Raw genomic sequence first — 15,437 nt, forward strand, 5'->3', positions numbered from 1 at the left:
TACGTGTAAGAATATTATAGCTTTGACGCCACAACCTCTGAATATTTGGGCAGAATCAAATTTTGTGCACCAGCGTGCCTTTCTGCCGCAGCCTCTCCAACACCCCTCTCCAACACATCTTACACAGTCTAGAGGGAGTAAAGTACCATCTCATGTGCTTGCCCTAGTGAAAGAACTTTTTTGTGATTGGCTGGTAGTAAATTTGAGGTGCAGATCCATTTCCGACTGCCTCTGTCTTTTTTTCCAACTGTCTTTGTCTTCAACTGTCCCTGTTTCCGAGAGTCTCTGTTTCTGTCTCTGACTCTGCCTTCTCTGACTGTTTTTGCCTCTGACTGTCTCTGTCTTTGACCATCTCTGTCTCTGAGTGTCTCTGCCCTGTATCTGTCTGTCTCTGACTATATCTGTCTATCTTTGAGTCCAGTTTTGTCTGACTGTCTCTGTCTGACTGTCTTTGACTGCCTCTGTCTCTGGATGTCTCCGTCTCTGATTGTCTGTATGACTGTCACTTTGTCTGTGTGGTGATTTATCAGAATTGTCTAAGAGCAGAACTGTTTTAGTTGCCCATGCCAACCAATGAGAGCTCAAGTTTCTCCCTCTATCTTTCTATCTCTATCCATATTACCACAAACATAAGCTGTCTTTGCCTATCTTAACCAATCAAAGCTCAAAGCTCATATTAACCGCTTAACGCTCTGCGCCGTAGCTCTACGGCGCAGAGTTATAAGGAGTGTATTAAGAGGGCTCACGGGCTGAGTCCTCTTCATACAAAGGTGGGGGTTTTGCATTTTACAGAAAACCCCCACCGCTAATAACCGCGGTCAGTGCTTGCACCGATCGTGGCTATTAACCCTGTCATTGCCGCCGGCAAAGTCGCCGAAGGCGTATAAAAGACGGCAGTGCGCGGGCGCCGCCATCTTTTTTACGATCGCCGCGCCCCCGAACGTCATCGGGGGCCGGCGATCAGTTGCCATGGTAGCCTCGGGTCTTCTTTTGACACGAGGCGACATGGCTTCTGGAGATTCGTTACAATGAGCCAGTGGCTCATTGTAATGAATGACCTGCAAAAATGCCATATATTGCAATACAGAAGTATTGCAGTATATGGTAGGAGCGATCTGACCATCTAGGGTTAATGTACCCTAGATGGTCTAAGAAATAGTGGAAAAAAAAAAGAAAAAAAAAAAGTTTAAAAAATAAAAAAAATTTATAAAATATTAAAAATTCAAATCACCCCCCTTTCCCTAGAACTGATATAAAACATAATAAACAGTAAAAATCACAAACATATTAGGTATCGCCACATCCCAAAATGCCCGATCTATCAAAATATAAAAACGGTTACGGCAGGCGGTGACCTCTGAGGCGGGAAATGGCGCCCAAATGTCCGAAATGCAACTTTTAAACCTTTTTACATCACATAAAAATTAAATAACAAATGATCAAAATGCCGCACAGACCTCAAAATGGTAGCAATGAAAACGCCGCCTCATTTCTCAAAAAATGTCACCTCACACATCTCCGTACCCCAAAGTATGAAAAAGTTATTAGCGTCAGAAAATGGCAAAAAATGTTTTTCTTTTTTGTACACATTCGTTTAATTTTTGAAAATGTATTAAAACACAATAAAACCTATATAAATTTGGTATCACCGCGATCGCACCGAACCAAAGAAGAAAGCTGAGGTATTATTTTGAGTGCACAGTCAAAGTCGAAAAAACTGAGCCCACAATTTTTAAATTTTTCCACATTTGGAATTTTTTTTTCAGCTTCACAGTACACGGCATGTTAAAATAAATAACATCACGGGAAAGTACATTTTTTTACGCACAAAATAAGCCCTCACACAGGTCTGTACACGTAAAAATGAAAAAGTTATGGATTTTTGAAGTTGGAGAGCGAGAAATGAGCGGAAAAACCCTGCGTCCTTAAGGGGTTAATGACCTGTGGCTAAACAGCAAGCAATCATGGCTCAGCTGCTAACTGCGACAGCAGCAGCAGACAATGACTCCTGTATATGGTGGTTAATAAGTGTACTGTATTTTCGAAAGTGTGGGGTGGGCAGATTTCTTTAGTGGACATACACACATACACTCAGCTTTATATATGAGATGGCATCAACCTGGCATTGGAACTAGACAAACAAATATATATCTCTAGACCTGTAAATTTCTATTGGTACCATCATATTAATATTTTACATAATATTTTCTTTAACTATTTATATTGTATATTGCCATATGTACAGTTCTGCCTATGGCTGCATCACAACATTGACATTTTCATAATAAATATCTCCTTTCGTATCAGTAATGAAAATGTGCTGAGTGACATTTAACCTGCAATCATCACATACTCTTGACTCTGTCTATATACATCAGGTTAATGGCATCTGGAAATGGGAGATCTTGCTTGCACTAAAAAAAGATCATGTGACACCATACTAAGATTTCTATCACCACATATATCTTACTAGGGTCTGAAAAGAAAAGTATCAATTGCAGTGTTGGGTGTATATGGCCCTAGATAAATTAATTGTTAAGACATCACTAAGACCAAAAAAATGCAATTGAAATGCATTTAAAAAGAAACATTTCAAGCCCCTTATTAGAAGTCATTGGGGGGGTCTGTATCAGTAAGGATATTGTGACTTTCTCCCCATCTTGCCAACCTCACAACACTTTTTTTTTTAAAAAAATTGAAATTATGGGATATAGCACAGGAGGCTCCTAAATTTATTACACCAATACTGTATACTGGCGCATGTTAGAGCTGAAAATGTATGCCAGGCAACTTTCAGTGGGGCGCTGGAGTGACAAAAAGTAGAATTAGCAGGCAAATATAATCGAAAGGATTCTAATTGTTTTGTGGAATATTTCTTAACTGGTCCATGAGAGCCACAGACTGATAAGATGATGGCACCGGAAGGGCGGGGATTCCCCCTCTTCCCCCAAATATTTCATACAATATTTTCTTATTACTTCATCTGTCAATGTTCTATAGTAGGTAGGCTATGCCACTCATATTTTTGTCTATTTAACCTTTACCTATCTGTGGACAACCTGTCAGAAGCAGCCTTAAGAAATTAAAATAAAGTAGAAGCTAAAGGTCATGTCTAGTTGTCTACAAGTCAGTAAATCCCCTTGGTTGTTAGCTTGTTAAATGGTGTGTTACATGTCTATTAACACCAGCAGTACACAAGAACACAACTGCATTGCTGGCACTACAATTGCATTGCTCATTTTCCATCTATAGCATAAGGGGTCATAGAAAATCATGTTTACGGTATGTAAGGTTAATTGTGAGAACATTAGAAGATACATGGCTTATATCTAAATATATGATGAACTTTAAGATGTCTGAATACACTTTTAATAGGTTAATAATAAGTAGTGTTAGCTTATATAGATATACGTAAGCAGAATGTTTAGATGCTAACAAATTATTCATTTGACATCCTTGTCTTGTTCTTCCAAGATGTTTTGAGCATTCTTTAGTTAATACAGTTATTAATTACATATCATCCAGACTTCATACAAATATACAGTCCCAGTTTCCTCAATATCATCCCCTCATCCAGTTTTGTACTTACATAATTAAAACCATGGTGCACCATGTAACCAGTGTATTCTAAAATTAATCTCAATTTGGCAAACACTGGGCCTCGATGTGTCATAATATCTCCTTTTATTTTCTTTTACTGTAGAGGAAAAGATAGGGTCGCGGATCGCTCTTTAGCCGGACTGTGCACCTTTTTCGGGGATTTTTAACAAGTGTCTGTGCTGGGATTTAGGAGGTGTGCCGTCGGACGATCTGACTGATTCGGACTGAGTGTGAACTTTCAAATTTCAAATTGTGTCGCAAACCCAAGCACTTACATGCACCACTAAAAGTTGGTGAACTCTGTTGGACCTGAGCGTGGAAGTGACACATGCAGGATATCCGCGCACGATCGCCGGACAATACACTTTTGGTGAACTCCAGCGGCCGAGTAAGTAAATGTGCCCCAGTATGTTATGCTTCTAACGTGGACACTGTAAACCGGTATATCACAAGCTATAAATTTATTCTTACAATGTAAGTACTTCCAATCTGTACTTCTAATGGAAGTATAAATTCCGAAAGTTGCAAACAGACTCTAAGGAGGTCATTTATCTTTAGTGGGGACATTTGTGCGTATCTTTGCTTGTTTTTACCAACTTTTGGACTTTTTTGATTTATCTTAGAGGTTGATTGATCAAGCAGTTTTTTCTACATCCTGTCAGGACTGGAGTTTATTTGCAACTTTTTAACCTTCATTTGCGCCATTGAGATTTTTTCATATGTTCACATCTGGATTTTAAAGATCTATCAAACACAACACTTGTGTGGCTAGTTTTACTAAGCGACTGGAAAAGTCGCAAATTTAGATGCAAATATATCAAATGTGGCCAAAAAAAGTTTCAAAAAGAAAATAAAAAAAGGAGAAAATTCTAAGATAAATGACCCCCTAACACTCTAAGCATGTAATAAATGTTACACGTTAAACGTTTGCCAACAAATACATATTATTATGAAAATAAAAATGTTTTTGTTACAAAAGGTCTGTTTGCCTTCTTTACAACAAACTATGGGAGTTAGATTACTTGAGGGAAGCTTTGATCCATAGAATGTTCTGATTTCCAATTATATAGGATAATTGGTTCCTGTCCTTTAGGTTTTTTTGTTTTTCTCAACATCAATGCAGTAGAACTATAGGTTGAACTTCAAATTCTCAACCATACTATGGAACTAATATTTAACAATCAAAAAGATATTATTGATTTATGAGTGAAATTTCACATATATACACACACAAACGGAAAAGGTTAAGCAGCATTATAAAAAAGTAAAAGAAAAAAGTTGCAGTAAGCACTTTATATGCTCTTTATAAATGCACTATTACCTTGATGACCTTATTAAACAGTCATGTACTGTCATTTTTTATCTAATGTAATCCATCATTATTTTTAAGGTTTCATCATGTTTTGACATATGTATATGGGATGTGTGTGTATGAGGGATGTTTCATTTGATTATCTGACCCATTGAAACCCTATATAAACTCATCTGTATGTCAAATTAAATATGCTCTAAAAAAGAAATCACAACAAAATGTAGCAGACTATAGAATGAAGCACCACGATTTACTCTTTCTACCTCATTGCTCTGGAGTCTGCACCTCCTGGTCCAGTGACCATGTGATGTCCTGACACATAATATGTGAGCATTGCACCTAATCGCTGACAGTAAGCAATGCTGTTCTATAATTATATGCATGTTCACTGTTACAAACTTTTAATTAGTCCACCTTACTACACTAATCATATTATGGAGCAATTATCTGACCCTAAATATGAAATAAAAATTTAAATGAAATAAATTACATATATACAATAACCTCACATGTACATAAATCTTTTTGTGTTTTTTCATGAAGTGTGTACATTTTATTGACAATACCAAGTGTTCATTTGAAATACTGTATGGTATGAAAGCATAATCTCATAGGGAAAGAAGCCCAAGCCTGTGATGCTAAATACCAGTCATCTATAACATTGAGAACATAGGACTTTCCAATTATAAGTGTTACTTGATATGTCAGCACATAAACACCTACTTCAATATTTAACAGCTGTCACTGTATAACCTACATAATACTTCATGAAGACATTATAATGTTGGAGAATTGAGCCCTAATGTAGTAGCAAAATGTCTAATGACCTCAAGAGTTTAGAGGTTCCAAGAGTTTTATCAAACTAGGAAAATATTTGCCTTTTCTCTAAAGCAGTATGCTGCTTGTCTCTGAGATGCAGCCACATTCATGTGGGTGCTGCATGGATCCATGTGGACAAGCAATCATTTGAGAAAAAAAGAGACCCTATTTCTAATCTCATACAATTCTTTTATTAGTTGTGCAGAAACACTTTATTGATTTTATCCATTTTTTCCCCTAAAATATGTAAATGTAATACTATAAGATACAAATATAGATTTTTAGCCTGATATAAATGTTGTGTTTTGACACCTAAATGTTGCTGTAGACTATGTGGTTTGCTGTGTTGCTTTACTTTTTAAAGGGTTTTTCTTATGAAACAAGTGGCTAGGGCCTAACTTGCTGATCTGTGGGGGTCTCAGTGATGGGACTCCCACAGATCACTAGAGCGAGGGGTCTGATGGAGTCTGATGTACCCCAGTCAGACCCCTCTTCACTCCCTGAGATGAACATAGCAGCAGAACGTGTAAGTTCTGGATACCCTGTTCATCTCTATGGAGCTGATGGAGATTGCCAAATAAGGCGCTCGGAAATCTCTGTGTGCATGTGTTGTGGATACTTATATACAAGAGGCATGTGCTGTGGCTACTTATCTAATTGTGGGCATGTGCTGTGGCTACCTACATTCTAGGGGGCATATGCTGTTGCTACCTATATACTACTGGCCATGTGAAATGTATACCTATATACTGGTGGACATGTGCTGTGCTTACCTCTATACTAGGGAGCATGTGCTGTGGCTATCTATATGCTGGGGGGGCATGTGGTGTCGATACCTATTTACATGTGCTATGGTGGCTACCTACCTACTGTGAGGAATGTGCTAATAATAATCTTTATTTATATAGCGCAAACAAATTCCACAGCTCTTTAGAAATCATAGGGGATTTATACAAATATAATATTACAGAGTACAAACAGGATGAAGGGGGTGACACAGTAGGTATAATAGCTTGTATAATGGTCCAGCCATTCTTTATAAGGGAACAGTATAACATAATTTAATAAAAATTCTTCTGCTTGAACCAGCCATCAGCCCACATCTTATATACATTTCCATGGTGAAAATAACTGCAGAGAGGCATGGAGCCTGGTCTGGTGTTTTCCAGATAACCAATCGGAGGAGAACATAGGTTGGATTAGTATAGAGAGAGTTGACATTTCATGCAGTTAGCGAGTTTGATAGGCTTGCCTAAAATGATGGATTTTAAGAGCATGTTTAAAACTTTGCGTTGTTATTTAAAAAAAAAAATTACTTCCCTACCCCCAAGTAACGTCCCTCTGTTATCAAAAGATGCGGCCACCGCCACTCTTCAGCAGCGGTGGCCGCGAAGGGCGCTTAGAATGAGGCTTCTCTGAACCTGCCGGGAGTGTGTGAACGCATGCACAGTAGCTTCACAGAAGTGTTGGTCGATCAAGCCTTACTGCAGGACAGCTGTGTACTGCAGCAAGCCAGCACTACTAGATGAAGACAACTTACTAGTGCCGGCTTGATGCAGTACACAGCTGTCCCGCAGTAAGACTTGATCTATCAGGACTGCTGTGCAGCTACTGCGCATGCCCGGCAGCCGTCCTGATCGAGCAAGGTATATGTGAACTGTGCATGCACTAGCTATGCGCGTCCACACACTCGCGGCAGGTTCATAGAAGCCTCATTCTAAGCGTGTTCACCACTGCTGAAGAGCGGTGGTGGCCGCATCTAGTGATAACAGAGGGCCATTACTAGGGAGCAGGTAAGCCCCATTTACACTGTTATGGGAATAAAGGTAATTTAAAAAAAAATAACAATGCATTGAAGAAATGTTTTTTGGGGGGTAAGTGATTAAATAAACTTTAGTAGCTGAGGTGGGAATACCCCTTTAAGGTAAAGATTAATCTGGAAGATCGAAAAGCATGGGTTGGGCGATAGACTGAGATGAGAGAAGAAAGATAGAGAGGTGCAGCATCATGCAGAGCTTTGTGGATGAGTGTTATTATTTTAAACTGAATTCGAAAGTAGATGGGCAATCAATGCAGTGATTGGCACAAACTGGAGGCATCTGTGTAGTGTTTGGTCTGAAAGACAAGCCTGGGTGCTGCATTAAGAATAGATTGTAGTGGAGAGAGTTTACTGGGTGGAAGAACAATTAGTATTCTGGTCGGATTCTGGAGATGTTTTTGAAATACATGCGACAAGAGCAAGCAAGATTGAATTTGCGGTGCAAAGGAGAGGTCGGAGTCCAGCACAACCCCAAGACAGCGGGCCTGCTGCCTCAGTGCTATAGAGATCCCACAGAGATGGAGAAATTATTGTTGGGTCTGTTAGCAGATGGTGGAAAGACAAGTTCAGTCTTAGAAAGATTAAGTTTCAAGAAGAGAAAGAACATTGTGACAGTTGATGGTTTTTTTCTATTTTGTCACACGCATGCGCATGGTGCGCCGAGCGCGTACCACCGTGCAGTGAAGCTACTTCGTATATAAAGATTACTAAAGCGTTTAAACGCTTTAAAACTGTTTAAGAACATAACAAAGATAAGCGCCGGCACCAGTTCACCCTGAGCTGGTGCACGGCATTTGCTGCTTAGAAGCCCTATTGCAGTGTAAACCTATGGCACAGGTGCCAGAGGTGGCACTCGGAGCCCTCTTTTTGGGCACCCAAGCCATGAACATAGCACTCGACATAGAACTCAAAGAATCAACCTGCAGTCCCAGGCGACCCAAGAAATGCTGCTCTCAGTGCTATTTTAAAGCAACACATTCTTGATTGCTTGGGACTGCAGGAAAAGGTAGAACATGTGGAAAATGAAGGATTATCTTTAGAGCTCCTGTAGGTCCCACATTTCTTCCTGTACAGGGGGACAATAGCGACTAACATTAGTCAGACATTTTGTTCTTTCAACTGTTGTCCTCTAGAGGCCGATATGATTGAAAATTGTGGTAGAACAGATAGCAATAAATTACTACTTAAATTGCCGTGCTGGCACTTTGCAACAAATTAGTGTGTTTTGGTTGTAGTTTGGGCAACCGGCCTCTAAAAGGTTCGCCGTCACTGCCCTATTGGAAGTGGTAGGTTTCCTTTAAGAGAGGCTGTCACCCCTCTTGATGCAATTTATACATCATCTGTACATATATATCTAAGGTTATTGGGGTTCTCGATACAACTCAAAATATAATACATCATGGGGCAGATTTATCAAACTGTCTGAAAGTCAGAATATTTCCAGTTGCCCATGGAAACCAATCACAGCTTCCCTTTTAAAATATTCATGAGCACTGGTAAAATGAAAGATGAGCTGTGATTGGTTGCCATGGGCAACTAGAAATATTCTGACTTTCAGACAGCTTGATAAATCTGCCCCTTTATGTGTAAAACCCTGTCCTGTACTCACAGCTCACCAGTCTTTTAAGCAAGATGGCTCAGAAAATTGTACCTTTTGGATAATAAGTCAGTTATGTTTATATGAAATTGTACCCACTTTTTTGTGAGAAACAAATGGAATTAATCTGCATTGCTGCTAATAGAAATGGGCACTGTGCATTGCTAGTGTCATGAATTTCTTAAAATGTCTCCCTAATCATTTCCAAAAAGAGGGATTAAAACAAACTTAAGTAACATTCATTCAGATTTACGACCACCTAATACCACCAAAGGATTTTATTTCTTTTAAAGACTCATGCCAAGCCGCTTCCAAAACTCTTTGAGTACCCTTTGCACTATAAAGACTTTTCTTGTGGTTATGCCAACCACTCAAGATAATGTCATGCATATCCAATAACAGAGGGGGTAGTGATCAAATATGGTTCCCATCAGTGCTACTGCTACATGGGGTATAGAACATGAGATAGAAACAAAGACTTCATGGCTCACTAAATGAGCTTTACAAATTCAATACAAACAATAAATTTGGCCTAGAAAAAAATAACATTCACCTCCTTGATTTATCAAATATTTAAATCCATTCTGTAGGATCTACAGTGGAGCAGATTTCCATTGAACTACATCATGTGGTTTTTACTTATTTCCGTACTTCAATCGTTATTACTTAATACTTTCATTATTTATGTGCTGTATTGCTGTATTACCATTCAATACATTATTTGTTTCGATCCTTCTTAGTATAATACCAACCCACAGAACTCATCACAGTCACATTCATAAGTAGCTAGAATATGTTTGCCAACTGGCATCGCATAAATTGTTTTATGGATAGCCTGTGTAGTCTGTCAGGTCAAGACTTTAGCTCTAGTCACAAGTTTGTGTCTACAGCTGAAGACCATCCTGAGAAAACTCTAAGGCTGCATCCACACGTGCAGATTCTGAAGCTAAAAGCACATGTGGATCATAATGGGTGAGATCATATAACTGATAGATGCTATTGCTCCTCTTTTTTCACTTCACTCCTTGTTTCAACATCAAAAACTGCATCTGAAAACCTGAATGTACAGATGCAGCCTAGGGGTTTCTTTTCAGACCAAACACTAATACAGAATATGATGGCACTATATACATACAGATTATTATAATCACCCAATTATAAGGGAGTTTTGTGTTCAATATCTTTATTGAGGTCAAAAAGGGTTGTGAAGTGAAAGCATAGACAGTTCTCACTGTTTGCCCCTCTATGGATTATTACAATTTTGATTCCAGAATTCCTATTAGGATGACCCATAGCACAATACTAAGCCTCACATGCATCAGAGCAAAAATATATGGTAACTAAGATAATTGATAAGCATAGTTGACTGCCAACTAGGGCAGATGTTGTGCAAGGGTTTTTTTGTGGTTGTGTGGGAGTTCAGGGGAAAGAGGTCTGAGGCTTTGATTTGATTTTGGTAGACTAGGCACAGATATCTGTTAGCCAACAACTGATATATGAAAGTGACCAGGTTAGCATTTAATTGATGCTGTAGACAGTGCCAAGACTTATATTCCCTTTTCTTCCATTTAATATGTTATTATTTTTTGCAAAATAATTTTTATGCAAATTCTTAACCACTTTTCCTTTATCAAAGCTTATTTGCATGTACACCAAAGATAAACTAGTTTTGTAAACTACTTGCAGCTAGTTGTCACACTGATGACTATATCCTACTTGTTCATAGTGACAGCAGCTGTATATTGGCTTGACTGGTTGCAGTGCATGCAAACACATTACATACAGTACAGTTAGGTGGTACGTTTGGCACGAGGAGGTCATAGAAAAAGCTATAAAATAGGTAATTGAGAATCTGAATGCATAAAATAATTTCTTTATTCCCAATAAAAATATTTCTAATTATAACCATAACATACAAATGGTCCTGTGGCAGCTACTAAATATAATGTATTACGTACCATGAATTATTTTATCACAATTTGTAATCAAACTGGTAAAACGCACTTACATTTACATGTGGCAAATCAAGCTTTATGGTAGAGAAGTGAATGGTCCTATATTCCTCTACCTGGGTGTAGTCAGGGGTTGCAGAGACAACTGAATGTTTCTATTTTATTTCATATTTGTAACACTCACATATTAAAAAAAAAGTTGAATAGAGCTGAATATTTCTAAATTGGCCATACCTGGCTAAAATGGGATCACCTATTGTATTAGTTGTGGACAAACCAATGTTATTTCCCTGTAGCTTTGCAATTTGTGGCCATGGCAAATTTCAATGAGTTTTTGACTTTATCCTTTACATAACACCATAACAGCATTAAAAAGAGAATAAGTTATGTTTCACATCTAGCACCAGCCATCACTTCCAGCTCTGTAGCATCTGTTTCATTCAAGTGCTGGATTTAGATTTCTTAAGTTGCATCTTAAAAATGAATTCCTGGCTTATATTGCCCTGATTTTATTTCAAGGCTTGGTTACATAGAAATTGCAAATATGTGCAAGTATTAATTTTAATTTTAAGTAGGATCTGCTGATAATTGACTTTGTTTGCCTACAAACCCCTCAATACATCTTTCATATATAAAATAACAAGCATGTTCACTTGGTGGACAGAGTTATAATAAACCAGGTATAAGTAAATTGCTGTCCTATTTCCCAGATAGATAAATACACATGAGATATATAAAATTAGATAATAGAAATACATAAGATAGTGATTATGATTATGTTTGTAATATTTGCTAGTATGTGATGTTGATGATGTTGTATGTGATGAAGTTTTAACATGCTACTGTAGAACCAAGTGTCTAAGAATCCTGGAAAGTATCCCACTTTGATTATTCAAAGGAGCAATGAATTGTTAGAACTTGCCACACATTGTGGCAAATGTCTAGAAAAATGCAAATCCAAAAAACTTATCCAATAATATTTTTAAATAAGCTTCAACCAGACATCACAGAACCAAGACAATCCTACCAGGTTTTGCTGGTTCAGGCATGGTTGTGTCACCCTCTTCTTGGGTCCAGGCACAAACTCTCTCTTGAGGGCTCAACTTGTCTCTTTAAAGACGGTGTCTGCTCTCCTGGGAGACGTTGATAAATGTCACCTGACCCCATCAGCTGGTTGCCAAATTCCTAAGTCATTCCATAAACTTCCCTAAACCTCGTGAAGGGGGGATTGGTGGCCTGGCCTTAATAGTATCAAGCATTGGAGGGGAGAGGATCTGATTTTGTCAAAGCTCTCAAGACTCCCAAATGAACTGTACAGCTATAAGTGTGATAGAAGAACCAGCTGCTGCTACATGTAACCTTAGTGAGAGAGGAGAGTGAGGAGGGGGATGTGAACTAAAGCTAATCACTTTTCTGATGGGTCAAAACTAACCCGAATTGTAAATAACTGAATCTGGGGGAGGGAGAATTAAAGCAGACAATTCTTTTTTTTTTTTTTTTATAAGTGATAACGATGTAAATCTTTCAATCAGTTCAATCAGGGTTTGGTCAGAGTTCGTTCACCGTCTCACCGTTTTTCTTGCATGTTTTTTGGTGTTTCCAATGCATTTCCAATGTGTTTTTCAAGCGCCGATAGAGTGCATGAAAAAGACTCGGGACTGAGCTCTATCTTTTCTTTGACAATTGACCAGTGAAAAATGCATTGCACTTGTATTGGACTTGCATGTGTCTCAGAGTGCAATGTGTTTTTTATGCGTCTCCATAGACTTGTATGGTGTGTTTTTCACGCGCGTGACTTGCAAAAGTAGAGAATGCTGATAATTCAACTTGCACTAAAAAATGCACATGTGTGTGTGAAAAAAATGCAAGTCTGAAAAAACGCATTGAATACAATGGGTCAGAGTGCAATGCAAGTTCTGCATGTCAAAAGCATGCACAGAACACGGGGATGAAATGCAAGTGTGAAAGGGGCCTAAATGTAAGAAAAAAGAGATTGATATTTAATTTTACATGTAGGGACAGCATTTGACCTCAATATAGTCTTACATGGTGGTTGTTGTATCACTAAATATCCATAATTGTTTTACAAATCTTCAACGTCTTATGTGTAGACAATTGGGTAAGTGTAAACAGGCTCCAACTATAATGCTTATTTTATAGCACTGGTCTCCTCATATTGTCTAGGGCCCAAAGGCTAATACCTTCATATGTGCTTGTCAGCAGGTTTTCCTATTTTCAGAATTCTGAAGAGCTTGTAGTTTCTAGGTCCTAAAGCAATATCTAGAATGTGTCCCATATTTAGCATGTAGCACCTATAATACCTGTCTTATGAAGCAGAGAGCACCAGGGCTAGCATATGATTACTACCTTTGCAACTATCACTAAACCCCTGTGATTGTTAACTGTAAGATATGTGCTGTGGCATATATATGGTTAAAGGTTTTAGGCCGATTCCACACTTGCGAGTGTGATGCGATGAACTTGCATCACACTCGCAACGCATGCTGCTCGGATCGCACGGCCCGAACGCTGCAAACTGGAACTGAACTGACATGCTGAGTTCACTCCTGGTGTGCAGAGTTCGGGCCGTGCGATCCGAGCAGCATGCGTTGCGAGTGTGATGCGAGTTCATCGCATCACACTCGCAAGTGTGGAACCGGCCTAACAAAGATTTTTTTGGTTAATTTATACTATGCTTATAGTAATATTCCTGTCATGTAGGTTTGCTTTTTTCTTTATCTCATTAAATGTCCTCTTCAAACAAATGTGTAACTTTAAGTTCCATTTGTAACATTATGCAGGTTCTGCCTTTAATACTAGAATCTTATTGAGTGACAGAAGACACAGGGGCTAACATTTGTCTTCTACCTTTGTGCTGGCACTGATAAAGTTAAAATTGAACACAGCTGCTATTGGGAGGGTTGACTGCATTAAAATGTCGTTTAACTCTTTCCATTTCAGGGTAGTCACTTAAAGAAGTCAACCATATGTCATGGCTATTTTGGGTTAGCCTAAACATCATTATCCACTCAATGTCTAGGATGCTGTCAACATCTTTCAGCTCCGTTGTCCCATAATAGCAGACCCCACGTACACACAACAAACAGACTGAACACTGCAAGACAACTGCTATAAGGAATCAATACCCTCATTGTATCCAAATTCCTGTTATTTATTTTGCAGAGTAAGGCTACATGCACACTGCCGTTGCCTGCCGCACCGTGGCACGGCAGGCACACGGCAGCGCGCGGGGAGAGGAGGAGGGGGAGAGCGCTGCTCACCCTCGCCCTTCTCCATAGGGATAAATGGCGCACGGCGCCGTACTACGGGTAAAGATAGGACAGGTCCTATCTTTTCCCGGGCTACGGAGCGGTACCGTGCCGCACGTGCGGCACCGTACCACTCCCGTAGGGCGCAGTGAGCCCTTAGAAGTGTATGGGGGACGTATATCGGCCGTATATACGACGGCCGTATATACGTCCCCCATACATGTGTGTGAATGCAGCCTTAGCAGCATTTTGTTATGTTGCCATCACTGTTGATGCTGGCACATTCAAAAGTGTTTAGTGACTGTGATAACAAATTGTGCAGCTCTGCTAAATGCTTTACCTCCTTAGAGGAACTCTGTCCGTTAGGCAGCAGCCCAGGAGAATAGCGTAAACATATCTTTGTGTGTTGTGTTATTAGCAGCATTACTGTGGAGAATGCTTTTATATTTCAGGATTGTAGCTTAACTAAATGCAGTAGTACGCAAACCAAATAATGTGGGGATCAGTAGAGCTGCCTAAGGCCCCTGTGACCATATTGCCTCTATCACTGGAGGACCTGATCAACCGTACCGGGTATCACTACTACTGTAGTTACCGCCTTCCACCTTGACTGTGTGTTTAATGGCTGGGTCAACACACATTAGGGGAGATTTACTCACCATTAACTGGCGATTGCTCATGGACAGTTAGAGATCACATGACCCTCCAACTGCAGCCATTTTATGGTCAGGAATGTCTGGCTGATGAGGTAAAAGACAGGAGGCCTAAGTATCCTGCCCAAAAGTGACCAACCCTTTTTATCAATTTTAGATATAAAAAGGTTACTTTAAACATTATGCTAATATAAAGATCATTTAAAAAGACATTGTTAATTACAGTAGGAATCACAATGAACTACTTGTTCCTAAGTTCCAAGCATCTGCATGGAAATGGTAGTCATAGCCTTGTAAGATCATCTAGAGCAGAGGTGGCGAACCTATGGCACGGGTGCCAGTGGTGCCACTCAATGCCCTATTTGTGGACACCCAAGCCAGCCACACAGCACAGAGTCTCTAACCATCCAGACAGG

General features: G+C 39.3%; 1 protein-coding gene across 2 annotated transcripts in view; it reads right to left on the reverse strand.

The window, feature by feature from the left end:
* Positions 1-12,332, reverse strand: part of MYBPC2 (myosin binding protein C2) — a 72,684-nt gene extending 60,352 nt beyond the window's left edge. Inside the window, exon 1 of one of the 2 annotated variants that reach the window (XM_072156862.1) lies at positions 12,127-12,332. In XM_072156862.1, coding sequence (XP_072012963.1) covers positions 12,127-12,148 — 22 coding nt within the window. In that variant the 5' untranslated portion in view covers positions 12,149-12,332. The remainder of the gene's footprint in view (positions 1-12,126) is intronic. The other variant, XM_072156863.1, reaches the window with a different exon arrangement.
* Between the last annotated feature and the right edge of the window lie 3,105 nt (positions 12,333-15,437).

This window comes from Engystomops pustulosus, chromosome 6, assembly GCF_040894005.1.
Source record: "Engystomops pustulosus chromosome 6, aEngPut4.maternal, whole genome shotgun sequence".
Lineage (NCBI taxonomy): Eukaryota > Metazoa > Chordata > Amphibia > Anura > Leptodactylidae > Engystomops > Engystomops pustulosus.